The sequence below is a fragment of the Manis pentadactyla genome, chromosome 9 (assembly GCF_030020395.1).
Source record: "Manis pentadactyla isolate mManPen7 chromosome 9, mManPen7.hap1, whole genome shotgun sequence".
In the NCBI taxonomy this organism is placed as follows: Eukaryota; Metazoa; Chordata; class Mammalia; order Pholidota; family Manidae; genus Manis; species Manis pentadactyla.
In genome coordinates, this window is record NC_080027.1 from 21008985 (window position 1) to 21028023 (window position 19039).

The 19039-nt window shown below is 36.6% G+C and overlaps 1 protein-coding gene across 1 annotated transcript; it reads right to left on the reverse strand.

The window, feature by feature from the left end:
- Nucleotides 1-9331: 9331 nt before the first annotated feature.
- Nucleotides 9332-10297, reverse strand: LOC118908074 (olfactory receptor 10AG1-like). Its single transcript, XM_036877137.2, has one exon. The coding sequence runs from the start codon at nt 10295-10297 to the stop codon at nt 9332-9334; it is 966 nt and encodes a 321-aa protein (XP_036733032.2).
- Nucleotides 10298-19039: the final 8742 nt, after the last annotated feature.

The following is a 19039-nucleotide window of genomic DNA, read 5'->3' on the forward strand; positions in this document are numbered from 1 at the left end:
ACTTGATTGCTGCATTCTTAGGGTAAATTCTTAGGAGTGCAATTCCTGGGTCAAATGGTAAGTCTGTTTTGAGCATTTTGATGTACCTCCATACTGCTTTCCACAATGGTTGAACTAATTTACATTCCCACCAGCAGTGTAGGAGGGTTCTACTTTCTCCACAGCCTCGCCAACATTTGTTGTTCTCTGTCTTTTGGATGGCAGCCATCCTTACTGGTGTGAGGTGATACCTCATTGTAGTTTTAATTTGTATTTCTCTGATAATTAGCGATGTGGAGCATCTTTTCATGTGTCTGTTGGCCATCTGTATTTCTTTTTTGGAGAACTGTCTGTTCAGTTCCACTGCCCATTTTTTGATTGGGTTATTTGTTTTTTGTTTGTTGAGGCATGTGAGCTCTTTATATATTCTGGGCGACAAGCCTTTATCGGATGTGTCATTTTCAAATATATTCTCCCATACTGTAGGGTTCCTTTTTGTTCTATTGATGGTGTCTTTTGCTGTACAGAAGCTTTTCAGCTTAATATAGTCCCACTTGTTCATTTTTGCTGCAGTTTTCCTTGCCCGGGGAGATATGTTCAAGAAGAGGTCACTCATGTTTATGTCTAAGAGGTTTTTGCCTATGTTTTTTTCCAAGAGTTTAATGGTTTCATGACTTACATTCAGGTCTTTGATCCATTTTGAGTTTACTTTTGTATATGGGGTTAGACAATGGTCCAGTTTCATTCTCCTACATGTAGCTGTCCAGTTTTTCCAGCACCATCTGTTGAAGAGACTGTCATTTTGCCATTGTATGTCCATGGCTCCTTTATCAAATATTAATTGACCATATATGTCTGGGTTAATGTCTGAATTCTCTAGTCTGTTCCATTGGTCTCTGGCTCTGTTCTTGTGCCAGTACCAAATTGTCTTGACTACTGTGGCTTTATAGTAGAGATTGAAGTTGGGGAGTGACATCTCCCCAACTTTATTCTTCTTTCTCAGGATTGCTGTGGCTATTCGGGGTCTTTGTTGTTTTCATATGAATTTTTGAATTATTTGTTCCAGTTCATTGAAGATTGTTGCTGGTAGTTTCATAGGGATTGCATCAAATCTGTATATTGCTTTGGGCAGGATGGCCATTTTGACGATATTAATTCTTCCTAGCCATGAGCATGGGATGAGTTTCCATCTGTTAGTGTCCCCTTTAATTTCTCTTAAGAGTGACTTGTAGTTTTCAGAGTATAAGACTTTCACTTATTTGGTTAGGTTTATTCCTAGGTATTTTATTTTTTTTGATGCAATTGTGAATGGAGTTGTTTTCCTGATTTCTCTTTCTGTTGGTTCATTGTTAGTGTATAGGAAAGCCATAGATTTCTGTGTGTTGATTTTGTATCCTGCAACTTTGCTGTATTCCAATATCAGTTCTAGTAGTTTGGGGTAGAGTCTTTAGTGTTTTTTATGTACAGTGTCATGTCATCTGCAATTAGTGACAGTTTAACTACTTTTGTATCAATCTGGATTCCTTGTATTTTTTGTTTTGTCTGATTGCCGTGGCTTGGACCTCCAGTACTATGTTAAATAACAGTGGGGAGAGTGGGCATCCCTGTCTAGTTCCTGATCTCAGAGGAAAAGCTTTCAGCTTCTCGCTGTTCAATATAATGTTGGCTGTGGGTTTATCATAAATGGCCTTTATTATGTTGAGGTACTTGCCCTCTATTCCCATTTTGCTGAGAGTTTTTATCATGAATGGATGTTGAACTTTGTAAAATGCTTTTTCAGCATCTATGGAGACGATCATGTGGTTTTTGTCTTTCTTTTTGTTGATGTGGTGGATGATGTTGATGGACTTTCGAATGTTGTACCATCCTTGCATCCCTGGGATGAATCCCATCTGATCATGGTGTACGATCCTTTTGATGTATTTTTTAATTTGGTTTGCTAATATTTTGTTGAGTATTTTTGCATCTACGTTCAGCAGGGATATTTGTCTGTAGTTTTCTTTTTTAGTGGGGTCTTTGCCTGGTTTTGGTATTAGGATGATGTTAACTTCATATAATGAGTTTGGGAGTATCCCCTCCTCTTCTATTTTTTGGAAAACTTTAAGGAGAATGGGTATTATGTCTTCCCTGTATGTCTGATAATATTCCAAGGTAAATCCATCTGGCCCGAGGGTTTTGTTCCTTAGTAGTTTGTTGATTACTGCTTCAATTTCGTTGCTGGTAATTGGTCTGTTTGGATTTTCTGTTTCTTTCTGGGTCAGTCTTGGAAGGGTGTATTTTTCTAGGAAGTTGTCCATTTCTCCTAGGTTTCCCTGCTTGTTAGCATATAGGTTTTCATAGTACTCTCTAATAATTCTTTGTATTTCTATGGGGTCCGTTGTGATTTTTCCTTTCTCGTTTCTGATACTGTTGATTTGTGTTGACTCTCTTTTCCTCTTAATAACTCTGGCTAGAGGCTTATCTATTTTGTTTGTTTTCTCGAAGAAATTGCTCTTGGTTTCATTGATTTTTGCTATTGTTTTATTCTTCTCAATTTTAGTTATTTCTTCTCTGATCTTTATTATGTCCCTCCTTCTGCTGACCTTAGGCCTCATTTGTTCTTCTTTTTCCAATTTCGATAATTGTGACATTAGACCATTCATTTGGGATTGTTGTTCCTTTTTTAAATATGCTTGGATTGCTATATACTTTCCTCTTAAGACTGCTTTTGCTGTGTCCCACAGAAGTTGGGGGTTAGTGTTGTTGTCGTTTGTTTCCATATATTGCTGGATCTCCATTTTGATTTGGTCATTGATCCATTGATTATTTAGGAGCATGTTGTTAAGCCTCCATGTGTCTGTGTACCTTTTTGCTTTCTTTGTGCAGTTTATTTCTAGTTTTATGCCTTTGTGGTCTGAAAAGTTGGTTGGTAGAATTTCAATCTTTTGGAATTTACTGAGGCTCTTTTTGTGGCCTAGTATGTCATCTATTCTGGAGAATGTTCCATGTCCACTTGAGAAGAATGTGTATCCTGTTGCTTTTGGATGTAGAGTTCTGTAGATATCTGTTAGGTCCATCTGTTCTAGTGTGTTGTTCTGTGCCTCTGTGTCCTTACTTATTTTCTGTCTGTTGGATCTGTCCTTTGGAGTGAGTGGTGTGTTGAAGTCTCCTAGAATAATTTCATTGCATTCTATTTCCTCCTTTAGTTCTGTTAGTATTTGTTTCAAGTATGTTGGTGCTCCTGTATTGGGTGCATATATATTTATAAAGGTTATATCCTCTTGTTGGACTGAGTCCTTTATCATTATGTAATGTCCTTCTTTATCTTTTGTTACTTTCTTTATTTTGAAGTCTGTTTTGTCTGATACCAGAATTGGAACACCTGCTTTCTTCTCTCTGTTATTTGCAAGAAATATCTTTTTCCATTCCTTGTCTTTAAGTCTGTGCATGTCTTTCGGTTTGAGGTGTGTCTCTTGTAGGCAGCATTTGGATGGATCTTCCTTTTTTATCCATTCTATTACTCTATGTCTTTTGATTGGTGCATTCAGTGCATTTACATTTAGGGTGATTATTAAAATGTATGTACTTATTGCCATTGCAGGTTTTAAGTTTGTGGTTTCCGAAGGATCAGGGTTAGCTTCTTTACTATCTTACTGTCTAACTTAACTCACTTGTTGAGCTATTATAAATGCAGTCTGATGATTCTTTATTTCTCTCCCTTCTTATTCCTCCTCCTCCCTTCTTCATATGTTGAGTGTTTTGTTCTGTGCTCTTTTTAGGAGTGCTCCCATCTAGAGCAGTTCCTGTAAGATGCCCTGTAGAGGTGGTTTGTGGGAGGCAAATTCCCTCAACTTTTCCTTGTCTGGGAATTGTTTAATCCCTCCTTCATATTTAAATGGTATTCGTGCTGGATACAGTAGTCTTGGTTCAAGGCCCTTCTGGTTCATTGCATTAAGTATATCCTGCCATTCTCTTCTGGCCTGTAGGGTTTCTGTTGAGAAGTCTGATGATAGCCTGATGGGTTTTCCTTTGTAGGTAACCTTTTTTTTCTCTCTGGCTGCCTTTAATACTTTGTCCTTGTCTTTGATCTTTGCCATTTTAATTATTATGTGTCTTGGTGTTGCCCTCTTTGGATCCCTTGTCATGGGCGTTCTGTATACCTCTGTGGTCTGAGAGGCCTTTTCTTCCCCTAGTTTGGGGAAGTTTTCAGCAATTATTTCTTCAAAGATACTTTCTATCCCTTTTTCTCTCTCTTCTTCTTCTGTCACCCCTATAATGCGGATATTTTTCCGTTTTGAATGGTCACTCTGCTCTCTTAGAATTCTTTCATTACTGAAGTTCTTTTATCTCTCTCTGCATCAGCTTCTCTGCGTTCCTGTTCTCTGTTTTCTAGTCCATTAATGGTCTCTTGCATCTCGGCCATTCTGTTTTGAAGTCCTTCCAGGGCTTGTTTTATTTCTGTATTCTCCTTCCTTAGTTCTTGCATATTTCTCTGCAAGTCCATCAGCATTTTTATGACTTTTGTTTTGAATTCTTTTTCAGGAAGATTGGTTGAATCTATCTCCCATGGTTCCTTCTCAGGGGATGATGTTGCAGATGCCGAAGCTGTCTGGGTTAGTCTTGTCTGGATCATATTTTTTTGCCTTTTCATGTTGACAGGTGCTATTGACTGTCAGCTGGGAGGGCCAAACTTTTCACTTGCTACTGGCCTTTCTTTACTGGGACAACTGTGACCCCTAGTGGCTTGTGTTGTGTAATTGTGTGTAGAGTGGGTCTTTGTGTCTTGCCTGGGCGATATGGAGGAATCTCCCTTCATGTTGGCGTGGTCTGCCTTAGGCTGCTTCTCTGCTTTTGCAGCGCCCAGAGGGGTAATGGACGGGGGGCTGTTTGGCTGTTTACCTCCATGAGGGGTCTCAGAGCTGTTGTCCAGGGGGTTAGTGTGCCCGGTTTTCCCTGTAATTTCCAGCCACTGGGCTGTGACCTCTGTTGTTTCCGTCCAGCTGTTACATCCCTGTCCCTTTAAGACTTTCAAAAAGCACTCACTTTTCTTTGTCACAGGGGCATCAGCTTCGGATCCACTCAGAAATCTTGCTTCCCTGTTTCCCTAGTTTCCAGCCCTCCACGAATGCACTGTTTCTGTGCTCTGGTGTGGGTCGCTGGGGCCGGGTGTTTAGCAGTCCTGGGCTCCCTCTCCCTCCCCCCGGGAGCAGGGGGGAGGTGTGCTTGGGTCCCGCCGGGCTGGGGGTTGTATCTTACCCCTTTCACCAGGCATTGGGCTCTCAACGTGTGGCTGTAGTCTGGCTGTTGTCCTATGTCTTCTGGTCTCTCTTTTAGGATTAGTTGTATTTGTTGTATTTTGAAAAATATGTGTTTTTGGGAGGAGATTCCCACTGTCCTACTCACGCCGCCATGTTGGCTCCGCCTCCTCAAGCCAATCAACTTTTAAATACTCTGTTTTTTAGCATAAATTCTCTTTTTCACTATGTATTACAAATTAACACACCTTTAATATTTTCAGATCAGTTAACTCTTAAAATTGTGTTTAAAAATATGTAGAATAAATAGTGCTATCCTTTACGATGTGTCAAATATTTACAAATATTATGGTGGTATTCCCATTTATATCTATGAGACTTTCATTTTCTCCTAGTTTGTTTACATTAAATATGTGTTGAGGAAATGAAGACAAGTCCAAATTATAAATCATATTTGAGAGCAAAATATAAAAACAAAATGAAGACTTTATTGCCTCTACTTTCTCAGTATGTATGAAGAGAATGTTGCTATGTGTATCCAGAAAGAATTGAACATTGGGATCTTTCCTTCCCACTTCTTCCCAGAGTGTGTGGGAAATGAGTATCAAACAACAGACCTGGCTCTGTCTTCCTGCTTTAAATTTATTTCATCATTGTTGTTCCCACCAGTTTCTGAAATGCATTTCAGAAACCTTTGCCATAGCTCACTTGATTATCAAAGTTGCACTGAAAAAATCTGACATTTTTCTCATTCAATTTAGAATACATTTGAAAATTAGAAAGAAAACCTAAAACAAAGATTCACACACAATTACTTAATATCACGAATAGTAATATATGCACATTTAAGGTGTCTCACCATCTGCCTCCAAGTTATATTTAAATGAGTGTAACTATAACCAATCTTGCCCATTTTATTCTTGTTTCATTTATATGAAATAAGATTTTCTTTGCCAAAGAGTATAGATAAAATCAAGAGCTAATCAATCATAAACATCCTAACAGGTAAGAAAATTTGGGGGATTTATCATCACTGCACTTAACACGCACTTTTCTGTTTAGAATGTGCAAGTCACTGCAGACTCAGTCTGTATTTCTAAAAATGTCAGTTCCTATGAACGGTATCATTTATCTAACAATTACATCACTGTGTCAGTTGATTTTTTATAGATATTTGCTCCTTCAGATAGTTTCTTTTCATAAGAGCTTCCATTTAAATTGTAACATTGTTTTTATATGTATGTATGACTAATATCTTCATCTACCTCATGTGTTTGCTCGCATGCATCAAGAATTAAAGACGTTCTCCGTGATGACAGTGATGAGGGTGTGGAAAGTAATTTCACTGTTTAGGGGAATGCTATTTTCTCCTGTCTTTGAAAAGCACATGGCATGGTATAAGGAAAACAGCATTAGTCCAAGAATCAGAATAATGGATCTTTATTAAAAAACAAAACTGTAAACTGCATTCTTGAGTAACTCAAATGTTCTTTGTATCAAGTACTCAATAAATAAAACAGTAATAATGCCTAAATCACTATCTCACAGCAGTATTATGAACAAATAATCATGATGTTGGATCCAAAGGGTCTTGCTGGAAAAATTCAAGAATGTGGGAGGAGATGTTGACAAAATCTAGTTTTCCAGATGATTAAGGCTACACATTTAAACATGGAAATCATTTTAACTTAAACAGTGTTAATGAAAACCTTTCTGCAATACTTTCCAAAGTTTCCTGCCTTCTAAACCTTGGGAAGTCTATTCTGTTTTGACTTCTCCAGACATGCATGACAATTAGTGGGCTTCCCGGGCTTTTTGTTTTTAGACAGGAGGCATTATTTAGCTTTACATTAATTAGCATAGCACATACTAATTATCTAGCTTCTTGGTGAAATACTCTTTTCTTGAATGTTTTAATGTCTCAGCTAAAGGAACATTATATCAACATAAAAGTTATATATGTATATGTATACACACACACACTCTTTTAAAAGTATGGAAGAGAGATTAGATTGTCTACCATTACCCCTGCACATTCTTTTACAACCAAGAATCCATAGCAAATTCCATGTGTAGATATGCTCAGTATTTTTCCTTCCCCAAATCAAACTATGTAAAGATGCCACACATACTGCTGACCTCCCCTTATTCTCTCATTAACTGAGTTTCATCTAGGAAAGCAATCCTCTTTTCCTGAAGTGCACACTTACACATACACAAAAACACACACAAGCATGAATTCTTATGCAAATAAACAACACTGTTGGTGTTTATAAAGAAGAAAAGTCAGTTTTTTAGCACTGTAAATGAATTGTTTAGGAATAATGCAATTCAAATAAGAAATAAAAATGTATCCTGACATTACAGATATTTTATAATTTATAAAGCATGAATATTAGCTGTACATATTCATAATGTTTAAAAATTAGTGGTACAAATAAATTTTTGTCATATTATTACCACTGAATGTAGCAATTACTTTAGATTTTTGTTTGTACCTTGTCTAGATAAGTGAGAAAATAATTTTTGATCCTGTTCAAAGATTGTTGGAGAGTATGAACTTCATGATCTAGCAAAAAAAAGAAAACCAGCATACTCCAAGAACATAGCTCTTAGCTGTCCTTCTATAAAAAGAGATTAGTTCATATCTATTGACATTATTAATACTTTTTAAATGTTTTCCCCCTGTTAGTTATCACTTCTATCTCACTGTTTTTTTGTTTTGTTTTCTTTCCTAGTTAGGCAGCAGGGACAGTAAAAAGGAGTCTTGTCAATATCTATGTCATTCCATTCCACCTCTAACCAGTTCAGGGGTTATCTGAATTCTGCTTGAAAATGTTTCTTCAACTTTTATTGTTGTTATTATGTTTCCCTTTGTTTAATTCTTTCCCTATATCCAATCATTTCCACTATAATGTCACTGTTTCTTATAGGCATGATCATACGTGTGAGTAGAACTGACTTTCACTTATGGGTTAATACTTTAAAACAGGTGCAAGCCTAACCACATTCTACTTAACGTTGAGAATTAATGACAGGTCCTGGTTCCTTAGAGATCTGCTATTTGCATATACAAATAATTCATTAGATTAACATAAATATTGAAAATAAAATTAATTGTAATAATAGAGAGAACACAAACAACTAATCATGACTTTTTTGACACACAATGAACACAGATTTATACTTTGCTTCTCATGATTACATGAATAACACAGGCTTCTTGCTATCAACATAAATATCAGTACATGAAAGGCAAAATAACTGAATATTTTACTGTCATATATTCACAGTTAACATGGAATAACATTTTCAGTAATCATTTTCAATGTGCATATAAATGTGGTGTACAAGTTATATGTGATATTTGTATCTTTATACCCTATGTGTTTTATAAAACTTTATTTTCTGTTCTCTAATTTTTCAATCACTACTATCCTCTCAGGAAAATATATGAAAAATATGCTCATGACTTTCTTCTCTCTTTTTATTACATGCAAATATTTAAATACTATTCATTTTTATCAAAACACAAGATTCTATGATTAATAGAAATATTTAATCTCATATTAATATAAATCATGCTATATATTCACTGATACTGGCATATCAAAATCATTTATGTAACTACATTACCAAAAAAGGTGCTTTTTCTCTAAGAAATTATTTCTTAGAGAGTCACTGTTAAATAAAAAATTACATATGTATTTTAAACATATATACTATAATTTAAAATATTTATATTTAAATTTCATTGCTAATTGTTTCCTAAATTAACTGTTAAAATTATATAAAAATAGAGTGACATACTTTACAACAAGTGATATAATAGAGTGTTTACTGCAATTAAGTTTATTACGTCAACCCTTATCAAAAGTTCTCACCGAGAGAAAACATCACACACTAAAATTACAGAATTACCAATGAAATGACTTGTTATTGATGACATGCACACAAATGTATAAATAAAGACATTACAACATTATAGGTAATATACAATTTGGAAAAACTACAAGTGTATAGGCAGAAAAAGAGTATAAAATAAATATTTGTTGACATTTCAGTATCAACAGGAAGGAATCAATTCCTGCAAGTGACTCATTTTGTAAAGAAGTAAATTATTTCTGTAACAATTTTCTCAGGGCCATGGTGACATCCTTGTTCCTTAGACTGTATATCATGGGGTTAAACATGGGAGTCACGATGGTATAGAAGAGAGAAAGCACTTTACCAGTTCTTGCTGAGTGGCTGGTCTTGGGTTGTAAATAGGTAATAGTGGCTGAGCCGTAAAACAATGCTACAACCATGAGATGAGATGAGCAGGTGGAGAAGGCTTTGGCCCGACTTGTGGCTGATGGCAATTTAAGGATTGTGGAGATGATTTTGGTATAGGAGATAAGGATCAACAGAAATGGAACCATAACAAATAATACAGCAACTATGTACACCATCATTTCATTCAAAAATGTGTCCCCACCGGCCAGGCTGAGTACTGGGGGGATGTCACAGAAGAAGTGGTTGATTAAATGAGACCCACAAAAGTGCAGAGAGAAAATCTGGCATGTCTGCCCTATCTGGGCTGGAATTCCACTGATCCAGGAGCCAACCACCAGCTGGACACACACTTTGTGGTTCATGACTAGAGGATAGTGCAGAGGGTTACAAATGGCTATGTAGCGGTCATAGGCCATCACGGCCAGGAGGAGACACTCTGTGGCTCCCAGCATATGCATAAAGCACATTTGTGTAGCGCAGGCAACTAAAGAAATCGTTCTTCTCTGGGTCCACAGATTCATGAGCATTCTGGGGAGAGTAATTGACACATAGCAGATTTCCAAAAAAGAAAAATTTCCCAGGAAAAAGTACATGGGGGTGTGGAGAGTGGGGTCTAGTTTTGTTACTAGGAGTATGATGCCATTGCTCACCAAGATAATGATGTACATGACTAAAAACAAGCCAAACAGAAATGACTGGAGAAGGAAAACATCCGCAAAGCCCAAAAGAACAAATCCCATCAGTTCAGTTACATTTTCCTCTGCTGGTTTTTCTTGGTGTTTCATCTGCGGAAAGGGGAAATTTAACATGTGCTTTTCACTTCAACCTGCATAGATCAGTGCTATTCCCTAAATTGTATCAAGATATCAGGACTGGTTTTCATAAGCACTGCAATTGTTTCTAATTTAGTAATGTCACTACTCGTGTGTTTCCTACCCTCTTGGGTTACACCCTAAGGATTATCAGTGTTCACACTGTACTGACTGCCGTGCCCCTGTGTGCTGCGTGCACCTCCACCTGATTTGTTGTTCCTTGAAAACAACACTTCAGGTAAGTTACTAAAGTCACATTTCTGAAAGACTATGATATTGAGATTTAACCAGTGATGGATAATTTGATCATGTGTACATAGATTTTGTGATTGCGTGTTGGCATCTAATTTTTTATTTGGAATTCAGTTAGAATCTTAACTTTAATATCTGTGCGATATTAAACAATTGTTTTGATTTTCTAAGTTTGTCTTCTGTATGTTTATAATTAAATGAGATAATATTTGTAAAATCAATTAATTTTGATTAAATATGATAAAAATATATTACATTCTTAAATATTTAATCCTTAAGGTTGTGACATATTTTTTAGCAGAACTTTTTTTAATAGAATGATTGACAGACTTCTTGGTAATCATTTCTTTCCATTCTCTCCTTTTACCAGGGCCAGAATTGGTGAAGGTGAGTGAGACCTCATAGGTACCAAACTTCAGGGCTGATTCTGCATTGCACAATCCTGAAAGTCAGTGTCTCCTTAGATATTGCACCTCAGGCACCTGGACAAAATCTGTCTCAGCCCTGCCTTTCATTTCTCCATTCTGTGGGTTTACAATTTGTCCACAAAGCATAACATAAATATAGTGTCATGCAGAAGGAATACAGTTCTACCAAGATGGACTGGGTTCGAATTATGACTCCACCACCTCTTAGCTGTGTGAACTCCTCCAAGTTCTTAATCTTCCTGTGCCAAGGCTCACTTGACTGTAAAACTGGCCAACAGTTGTACTGACCCTGAGGATTTTTATAAGAGTAAATCCATTTGATATATGCAAAACAACTTGAAGAAGTCCCGGCATTTATAAAACTCTCTGTAAAGATAGCTGTTATTGTTGCTATTAAACAGTAAATTTTATTACTCTAAATTTTACTCTCCATTCCAAGTAGTAGGAAAAAAATACATACTAATTTACTTTTCTTTGTATCACATGGTTGATGTAGAAATGGTGAGATCTTAAAGCAGTCATCAGTGTAATAAAAATACCAGACCCTTAAGCTGAGAGTTCTCCATGAATTCTCTGCCAATATTTTTGTTTATATTTATATCTACTCTGCAATCCAAGAGCACACAGCATTTTACTTCAGTGTGGCCAATTCCGTTTGTATGTCTTTCCTTTCACTTACATTAAGGGATCTGGGAGGTAAGGACTGTGAACATCTTCCTACTTGGGATCAATATAGATCTTAGAAACTGCTTGTACACCTAATATGGTGCTGAATAATTGATTTTGAGAGTACTTAAAACAAAAGACATATTTCAAATGAAATCATCATTCTTAAAAGGGAGAAAAGGATTAATATACAAGAAGATAAAAATCTTATCATTATGTATCACTTTTATCAATGGCATATTTAATATAAATGATTTCACTCTTATTACTTGAATAAAATTACTTCCAGCACTAAAGAAAATTTCAATGCACAAATTTACCTTTTTGGTGATGAAATCATCAATGTGTAATGTGATAGATGTAAGATTTGTGTATTTGTCAAGAGCAGATTAGATAGAGCAGAGATGTACTCTCATAAAATCATATGTCTTTCTTGTAAATGCTTAGGTTCTCCTCAATCAATTAAAGTAAAACTTAGTTTGTAACAGTTTTATTTAATTTCAAGCCTCCACTCTCAGAAAAACCCAAATAATGAAGGAAATGTTTAACAATATTCTAACTCAGTTTGATGTTGCAAGCTATGCAACCCTCAGCTATATTTTTATATCTGATATAAATCAGAAACTTAAGCCTTAAAACGATATTGAATTTACCATTCTTCTCATTATTTTAGAAATCCTTAATTCTATCATTTTTTTCTTTAAAATCAATATTCTTTGGATTCCCCAGTGTTGTAATCTATTTAATGGATCATTTTATTTTAAATCTCCCATTATAATATCAAGCTGGACACATAAATATAACACTTATGTTATATTATTTTGGCTCAAAATGAAGTTTCCTCTAATCTCTACACCTACATAAAGTATTTCAGTTATTAGTTTTCCAATATCACTATTTATTATTTCATTGTAAATTTCGTTTAATAGCATCAGAAGTAATAGGAGTTGCTTAAAGAAGGTGTCACATTTGCTACTGTATGTTAAATGCTTATTTTAAATTTAACAATATGATCTACTGCTTACTGTCTGTTTAAAGAGGTTCATATTTACCTTCCTTATTTGGGATGTTGCTGATGTTTTTCACATAGTGGGTTTGATACTTAAATCTCCGTATGTGAAATCACTTCTTTCATCAAACTTATTCAAGCTGGCTTTAAAATATTTTGTTCCTTCTAAACATAAACTGCTCTTTAAATAAAATTAGTTATTTCTACCCCAGGGATCTCCTCCACATGACACATGTAAGTTTTTAATTAAAAGTCTATTTTTGGCACTCTCCTTTTTTTTCTTTAGTAAAGTTTTCAGTACCTGGAATATTTTCTCTTCAATACTTCTCAACCTCTCCATGGAGTAGAGCACACAATGCACCTCATTTCTTTAGTCATGGATAAGGTGCAGAGCAACATCATTTCAGACCATCAAAAATTGACCCACACCCAAATCTCACCTTATCTATCATGAACTCTTCATAGGATCCTCTGTTCTTATTGGACTGAAATCTTGGACTTGTTTTTCTGATACTCTTCTCTCTCCTAGTAGGTTCCTTGATGACTAGTTAGAGGCTGTCTTGTGTAACAGTTGAATAAATACTCTGATGACAAATGTTTTATTTTTATGTACAACAGTAATATGTTGGTTTTTTCATGACCATCTTAACAATATTATATTTGGCTGTTGAATGTATTAAAATAGTTTTCTAAATTAAAATATTCATACAAATTAAAAATAACATCTTAATAAGGAGAACATTTTCCTGCCCTTTTCAGCATATCATCATATTTTCCTATTTTACAGCTTTAAGATTTGAATATTTTCAGGCTTTATATTTTCCTACACTAGATTGTTTAAGAATCTTGGCTTCAAATCAGTTTTTCAGGATAAAAATAGGGTGTTGATCCCTGTTATTAAGCAAATAATGATTTCTAAAGGTTTATGAATATGAAGATAAAAATATTTACAAGACAGGGAGCTCCTGTGGCCATATGGTGACAGAGTGACTGGGGAAGTTACCTGCACAGGAGCAGGAGCCCTGCGTCGGAGATCGGGGACGCCAGCGAGGAGCGCGTGGTGACAGAGGCCTCCCGGGACCCAGGGGTGACAGAGCACAGCCGGGGGGTGAGCGGCCAGCCGGACCTGAGCTGCTGGGGACGCACATCCCAGAAACAGCTGTGCTGGAAGGGGCTCTGGCCCCTGGTGACGAGCCCCGTGCGGTGCTGGGAGTAAACAGGCATTTCCCGGGCCTCCTCGCAGTAGGAATAGAGTATATGTACGTATACACACATATAGAGAGAGAGTAGAAAAATGAGTAGAAATTTGTACTTCAGCCAAAAAAAGTCCAATACCAATGAGAATTTATCTTGTAATAAAAATAGCCTACCAAATTGGTAAAATATAGACACATAAAATAAATGTTTTGGAGACAATTGGACAGCCTTAAAGTGAAAAATAGTTTTCTTAATACCTTATATTCCAGCAGGAAAACCCAAATGAGACGGAGATTTAAGTATTTTAGAGAGTGAAATGATGAAAGTATTTTAAGAAAAAGTATTTTCCAATTTTGGAGGAATTAAGGTTTTTTTTTTTTTTTTAAAATAATTATTTTTTATTGAAGGGTAGTTGACGCACAGTATTACATTACATTAGTTTCAAGTGTACAACACAGTGGTAGAACATTTATATACATAATTCTAGGTTCCAGCTATCACCCTACCAAGCTGTTACAATATCTTGACTATATTCCTTATGCTATACATTACATCCCGGTTACTTATTTATTTTACCATTGGAAGTCTGTCCTTTTTTGTTTGTTTGTTTTTCGTTTTTTGTTGTTTTTTTTTTGTGAGGGCATCTCTCATATTTATTGAACAAATGGTTGTAACGACAATAAAATTCTGTATAGGGGAGTCAATGCTCAATGCACAATCATTAATCCACCCCAAGCCTAATTTTCGTCAGTCTCCAATCTTCTGAGGCATAACAAGCAAGTTCTTACATGTAGAACAAATTCTTACATAATGAATAAGCTACATAGTGAACAGTACAAGGGCAGTCATCACAGAAACTTTCGGTTTTGCTCATGCATTATGAACTCTAAACAGTCAGTTCAAATATGAATACTCATTTGGTTTTTATACTTGATTTATATGTGGATACCACATTTCTCTCTTTATTATTATTATTTTTAATAAAATGCTGAAGTGGTAGGTAGATACAAGATAAAGGTAGAAAACATAGTTTGGTGTTGTAAGAGAGCAAATGTAGATGATCAGGTGTGTGCCTGTAGACTATGTGTTAATCCAAGCTAGACCAGGGCAATAAAACATCCACGGATGCAGAAGATTTCTCTCAGAACAGGGGGGGTGAGGTTCTAAGCCTCACCTCTGTTGATCCCCAATTTCTAACCTGATGGCCCCCCTGCGACTGTGCCTGTCTTAGGTTGTTCCTCCCTTGAGGAATCTTACCCGTCTCTGGCTAACCAGTCATCTTCTGGGGCCATACAGGGAAATGTGAAGTTGTTAAGTGAGAGGGAAGCCTTATTGTTTGAAAAGGTTAGCTTTTTACTTCTTTGCATATTTATGCCCTGTGGCTTCTATGCCCAGCATTTGTCTTGAGGTATCTTTACCACTTGGAAGAATTATGATACTCGGTAAATTTGATATGAACCACGAATTCTATTTAAGGGTTGTAATTAGGAAGGAAGAAGAAAAGCTATAGAAGTAGCAGGCGGAAGAAAACATGGGAAGATTGATTATTTCTTTGACATATCTTCTTGTAGAGTAACTTCAGCATGTATAGGCTTTAAGCTACTACTTAAATTGCGCACACACATTAACATAATAGGAGTATAGTTACATAACCAAAGCATATCTGTAATTACCAGCCATCTCCAGTGAAACCAAGAAAACCAGTTAGGCACCTTAGGCATTTGTGAAAACTTATCTATGATATGGTGGATATTGTCCGACTGAACTTAAACAGTCTGAGAGAATTCAGGCAAATTAAAACAACCCATTCCTGGGGAATGTTCACATCCCTTATGTTCTTTTAACAGTAAATAGTCTGTAGTTGTAAGACTTTGGAGCGCTACAATTTGCACTTCTCCAAATTCTTGGTTGAGTTCCAACAGTATAGATCCAGTCAAATTTGTTGTTTTACTGTATGCACAGGCCAGCTTAGATATCTCCTTCCTCATTGCCATGGCAAGTCCAGGAGCTGGTGGGATGAGTGCATCTACAGCTGTAGCAGTGCGTGGATCTTTGTTGGGGTTTTTTGATGATCATCTTCTGTCATGAGTCTTCCCGAGAGTGCTGATGTTGGAAGTTCTTTTTCATATCGTATCTTAGTTCATTTTCGGGGTAGCCCAATTAGGCTTTGATCCTCTGTATAAACACAAACAGACCCTTTGCCTACACTTTTATATGCCCTTTATACCCTTGTGTAGAACTCGTTGGAGGTTACCACACCGGAACTGCCCTTTTTTTTTTTTTTTTGCTTTGTTTTTGGTATCACTAATCTATACTTACATGACGAATATTATGTTTACTAGGCTCTCCCCTATACCAGGTCTCCCTTATAAACCCCTTTACAGTCACTGTCCATCAGCATAGCAAAATGTTGTAGAATCACTACTTGCCTTCTCTGTGTTGTACAGCCCTCCCTTTTCTCCTACCCCCCCATGCATGTTAATCTTAATACCCCCCTACTTCTCCCACCCTTATCCCTCCCTACCCACCCATCCTCCCCAGTCCCTTTCCCTTTGGTACCTGTTAGTCCATTCTTGAGTTCTGTGATTCTGCTGCTGTTTTGTTCCTTCAGTTTTTCCTTTGTTCTTATATTCCACAGATAAGTGAAATCATTTGGTATTTCTCTTTCTCCGCTTGGCTTGTTTCACTGAGCATAATACCCTCCAGCTCCATCCATGTTGCTGCAAATGATTGGATTTGCCCTTTTCTTATGGCTGAGTAGTATTCCATTGTGTATATGTACCACATCTTCTTTATCCATTCATCTATTGATGGATATTTAGGTTGCTTCCAATTCTTGGCTATTGTAAATAGTGCTGCAATAAACATAGGGGTGCATCTGTCTTTCTCAAACTTGATTGCTGCGTTCTTAGGGTAAATTCCTAGGAGTGGAATTCCTGGGTCAAATGGTAAGTCTGTTTTGAGCATTTTGATGTACCTCCATACTGCTTTCCACAATGACTGAACTAACTTACATTCCCACCAGCAGTGTAGGAGGGTTCCCCTTTCTCCACAGCCTCGCCAACATTTGTTATTGTTTGTCTTTTGGATGGCAGCCATCCTTACTGGTGTGAGGTGATACCTCATTGTTGCTTTAATTTGCATTTCTCTGATAATTAGCGATGTGGAGCATCTTTTCATGTGTCTGTTGGCCATCTGTATTTCTTTTTTGGAGAACTGTCTGTTCAGTTCCTCTGCCCATTTTTTAATTGGGTTATTTGTTTTTTGTTTGTTGAGGCGTGTGAGCTCCTTACATATTCTGGACGTCAAGCCTTTATCGGATCTGTCATTTTCAAATATATTCTCCCATACCGTAGGGATCCTTCTTGTTTTATTGATGGTGTCTTTTGCTGTACAGAAGCTTTTCAGCTTAATATAGTCCCACTTGTTCATTTTTGCTGTTGTTTTCCTTGCCCGGGGAGATATGTTCAAGAAGAGGGCACTCATGTTTATGTCTAAGAGGTTTTTGAATATGTTTTCTTCCAAGAGTTTAATGGTTTCATGGCTTACATTCAGGTCTTTGATCCATTTTGTGTTTACTTTTGTATATGGGGTTAGAAAATGGTCCAGTTTCATTCTCCTACATGTAGCTGTCCAGTTTTGCCAGCACCACCTGTTGAAGAGACTGTCATTTCGCCATTGTATTTCCATGGCTATTTTATCAAATATTAATTGACCATATATGTCTGGGTTAATGTCTGGATTCTCTAGTCTGTTCCATTGGTCTGTGGCTCTGCTCTTGTGCCAGTACCAAATTGTCTTGATTACTATGGCTTTATAATAGAGCTTGAAGTTGGGGAGTGAGATCCCCCCTACTTTATTCTTCTTTCTCAGGATTGCTTTGGCTATTCGGGGTCTTTGGTGTTTCCATATGAATTTTTGAATTATTTGTTCCAGTTCATTGAAGATTGTTGCTGGTAGTTTCATAGGGATTGCATCAAATCTGTATATTGCTTTGGGCAGGATGGCCATTTTAACGATATTAATTCTTCCTAGCCACGAGCATGGGATGAGTTTCCATCTGTTAGTGTCCCCTTTAATTTCTCTTAAGAGTGACTTGTAGTTTTCAGAGTATAAGTCTTTCACTTCTTTGGTTAGGTTTATTCTTAGGTATTTTATTTTTTTGGATGCAATTGTGAATGGAGTTGTTTTCCTGATTTCTCTTTCTGTTGGTTTATTGTTAGTATATAGGAAAGCCACAGATTTCTGTGTGTTGATTTTGTATCCTGCAACTTTGCTGTATTCCGAAATCAGTTCTAGTAGTTTTGGGGTGGAGTCTTTAGGGTTTTTTATGTACAGTATCATGTCATCTGCAAATAGTGACAGTTTAACTTCTTCTTTACCAATCTGGATTCCTTGTATTTCTTTATTTTGTCTGATTGCCGTGGCTAGGACCTCCAGTACTATGTTAAATAACAGTGGAGAGAGTGGGCATCCCTGTCTAGTTCCCGATCTCAGCGGAAATGCTTTCAGCTTCTCGCTGTTCAATATAATGTTTTCTGTGGGTTTATCATAGATGGCCTTTATTATGTTGAGGTACTTGCCCTCTATTCCCATTTTGCTGAGAGTTTTTAACATGAATGGATGTTGAACTTTGTCAAATGCTTTTTCAGCATCTATGGAGATGATCATGTGGTTTTGTCTTTCTTTTTATTGATGTGGTGGATGATGTTGATGGACTTTCGAATGTTGTACCATCCTTGCATCCCTGGGATGAATCCCACTTGGTCATGGTGTATGATCCTTTTGATGTATTTTTGAATTCGGTTTGCTAATATTTTGTTGAGTATTTTTGCATCTATGTTCATCAGGGATATTGATCTGTAGTTTTCTTTTTTGGTGGGGTCTTTGCCTGGTTTTGGTATTAGGGTGATGTTAGCTTCATAGAATGAGTTTGGGAGTATCCCCTCCTCCTCTATTTTTTGGAAAACTTTAAGGAGAATGGGTATTATGTCTTCCCTGTATGTCTGATAAAATTCCGAGGTAAATCCATCTGGCCCAGGGGTTTTGTTCTTTGGTAGTTTTTTGATTACTGCTTCAATTTCGTTGCTGGTAATTGGTCTGTTTAGATTTTCTGTTTCTTCCTGGGTCAATCTTGGAAGGTTATATTTTTCTAGGAAGTTGTCCATTTCTCCTAGGTTTCCCAGC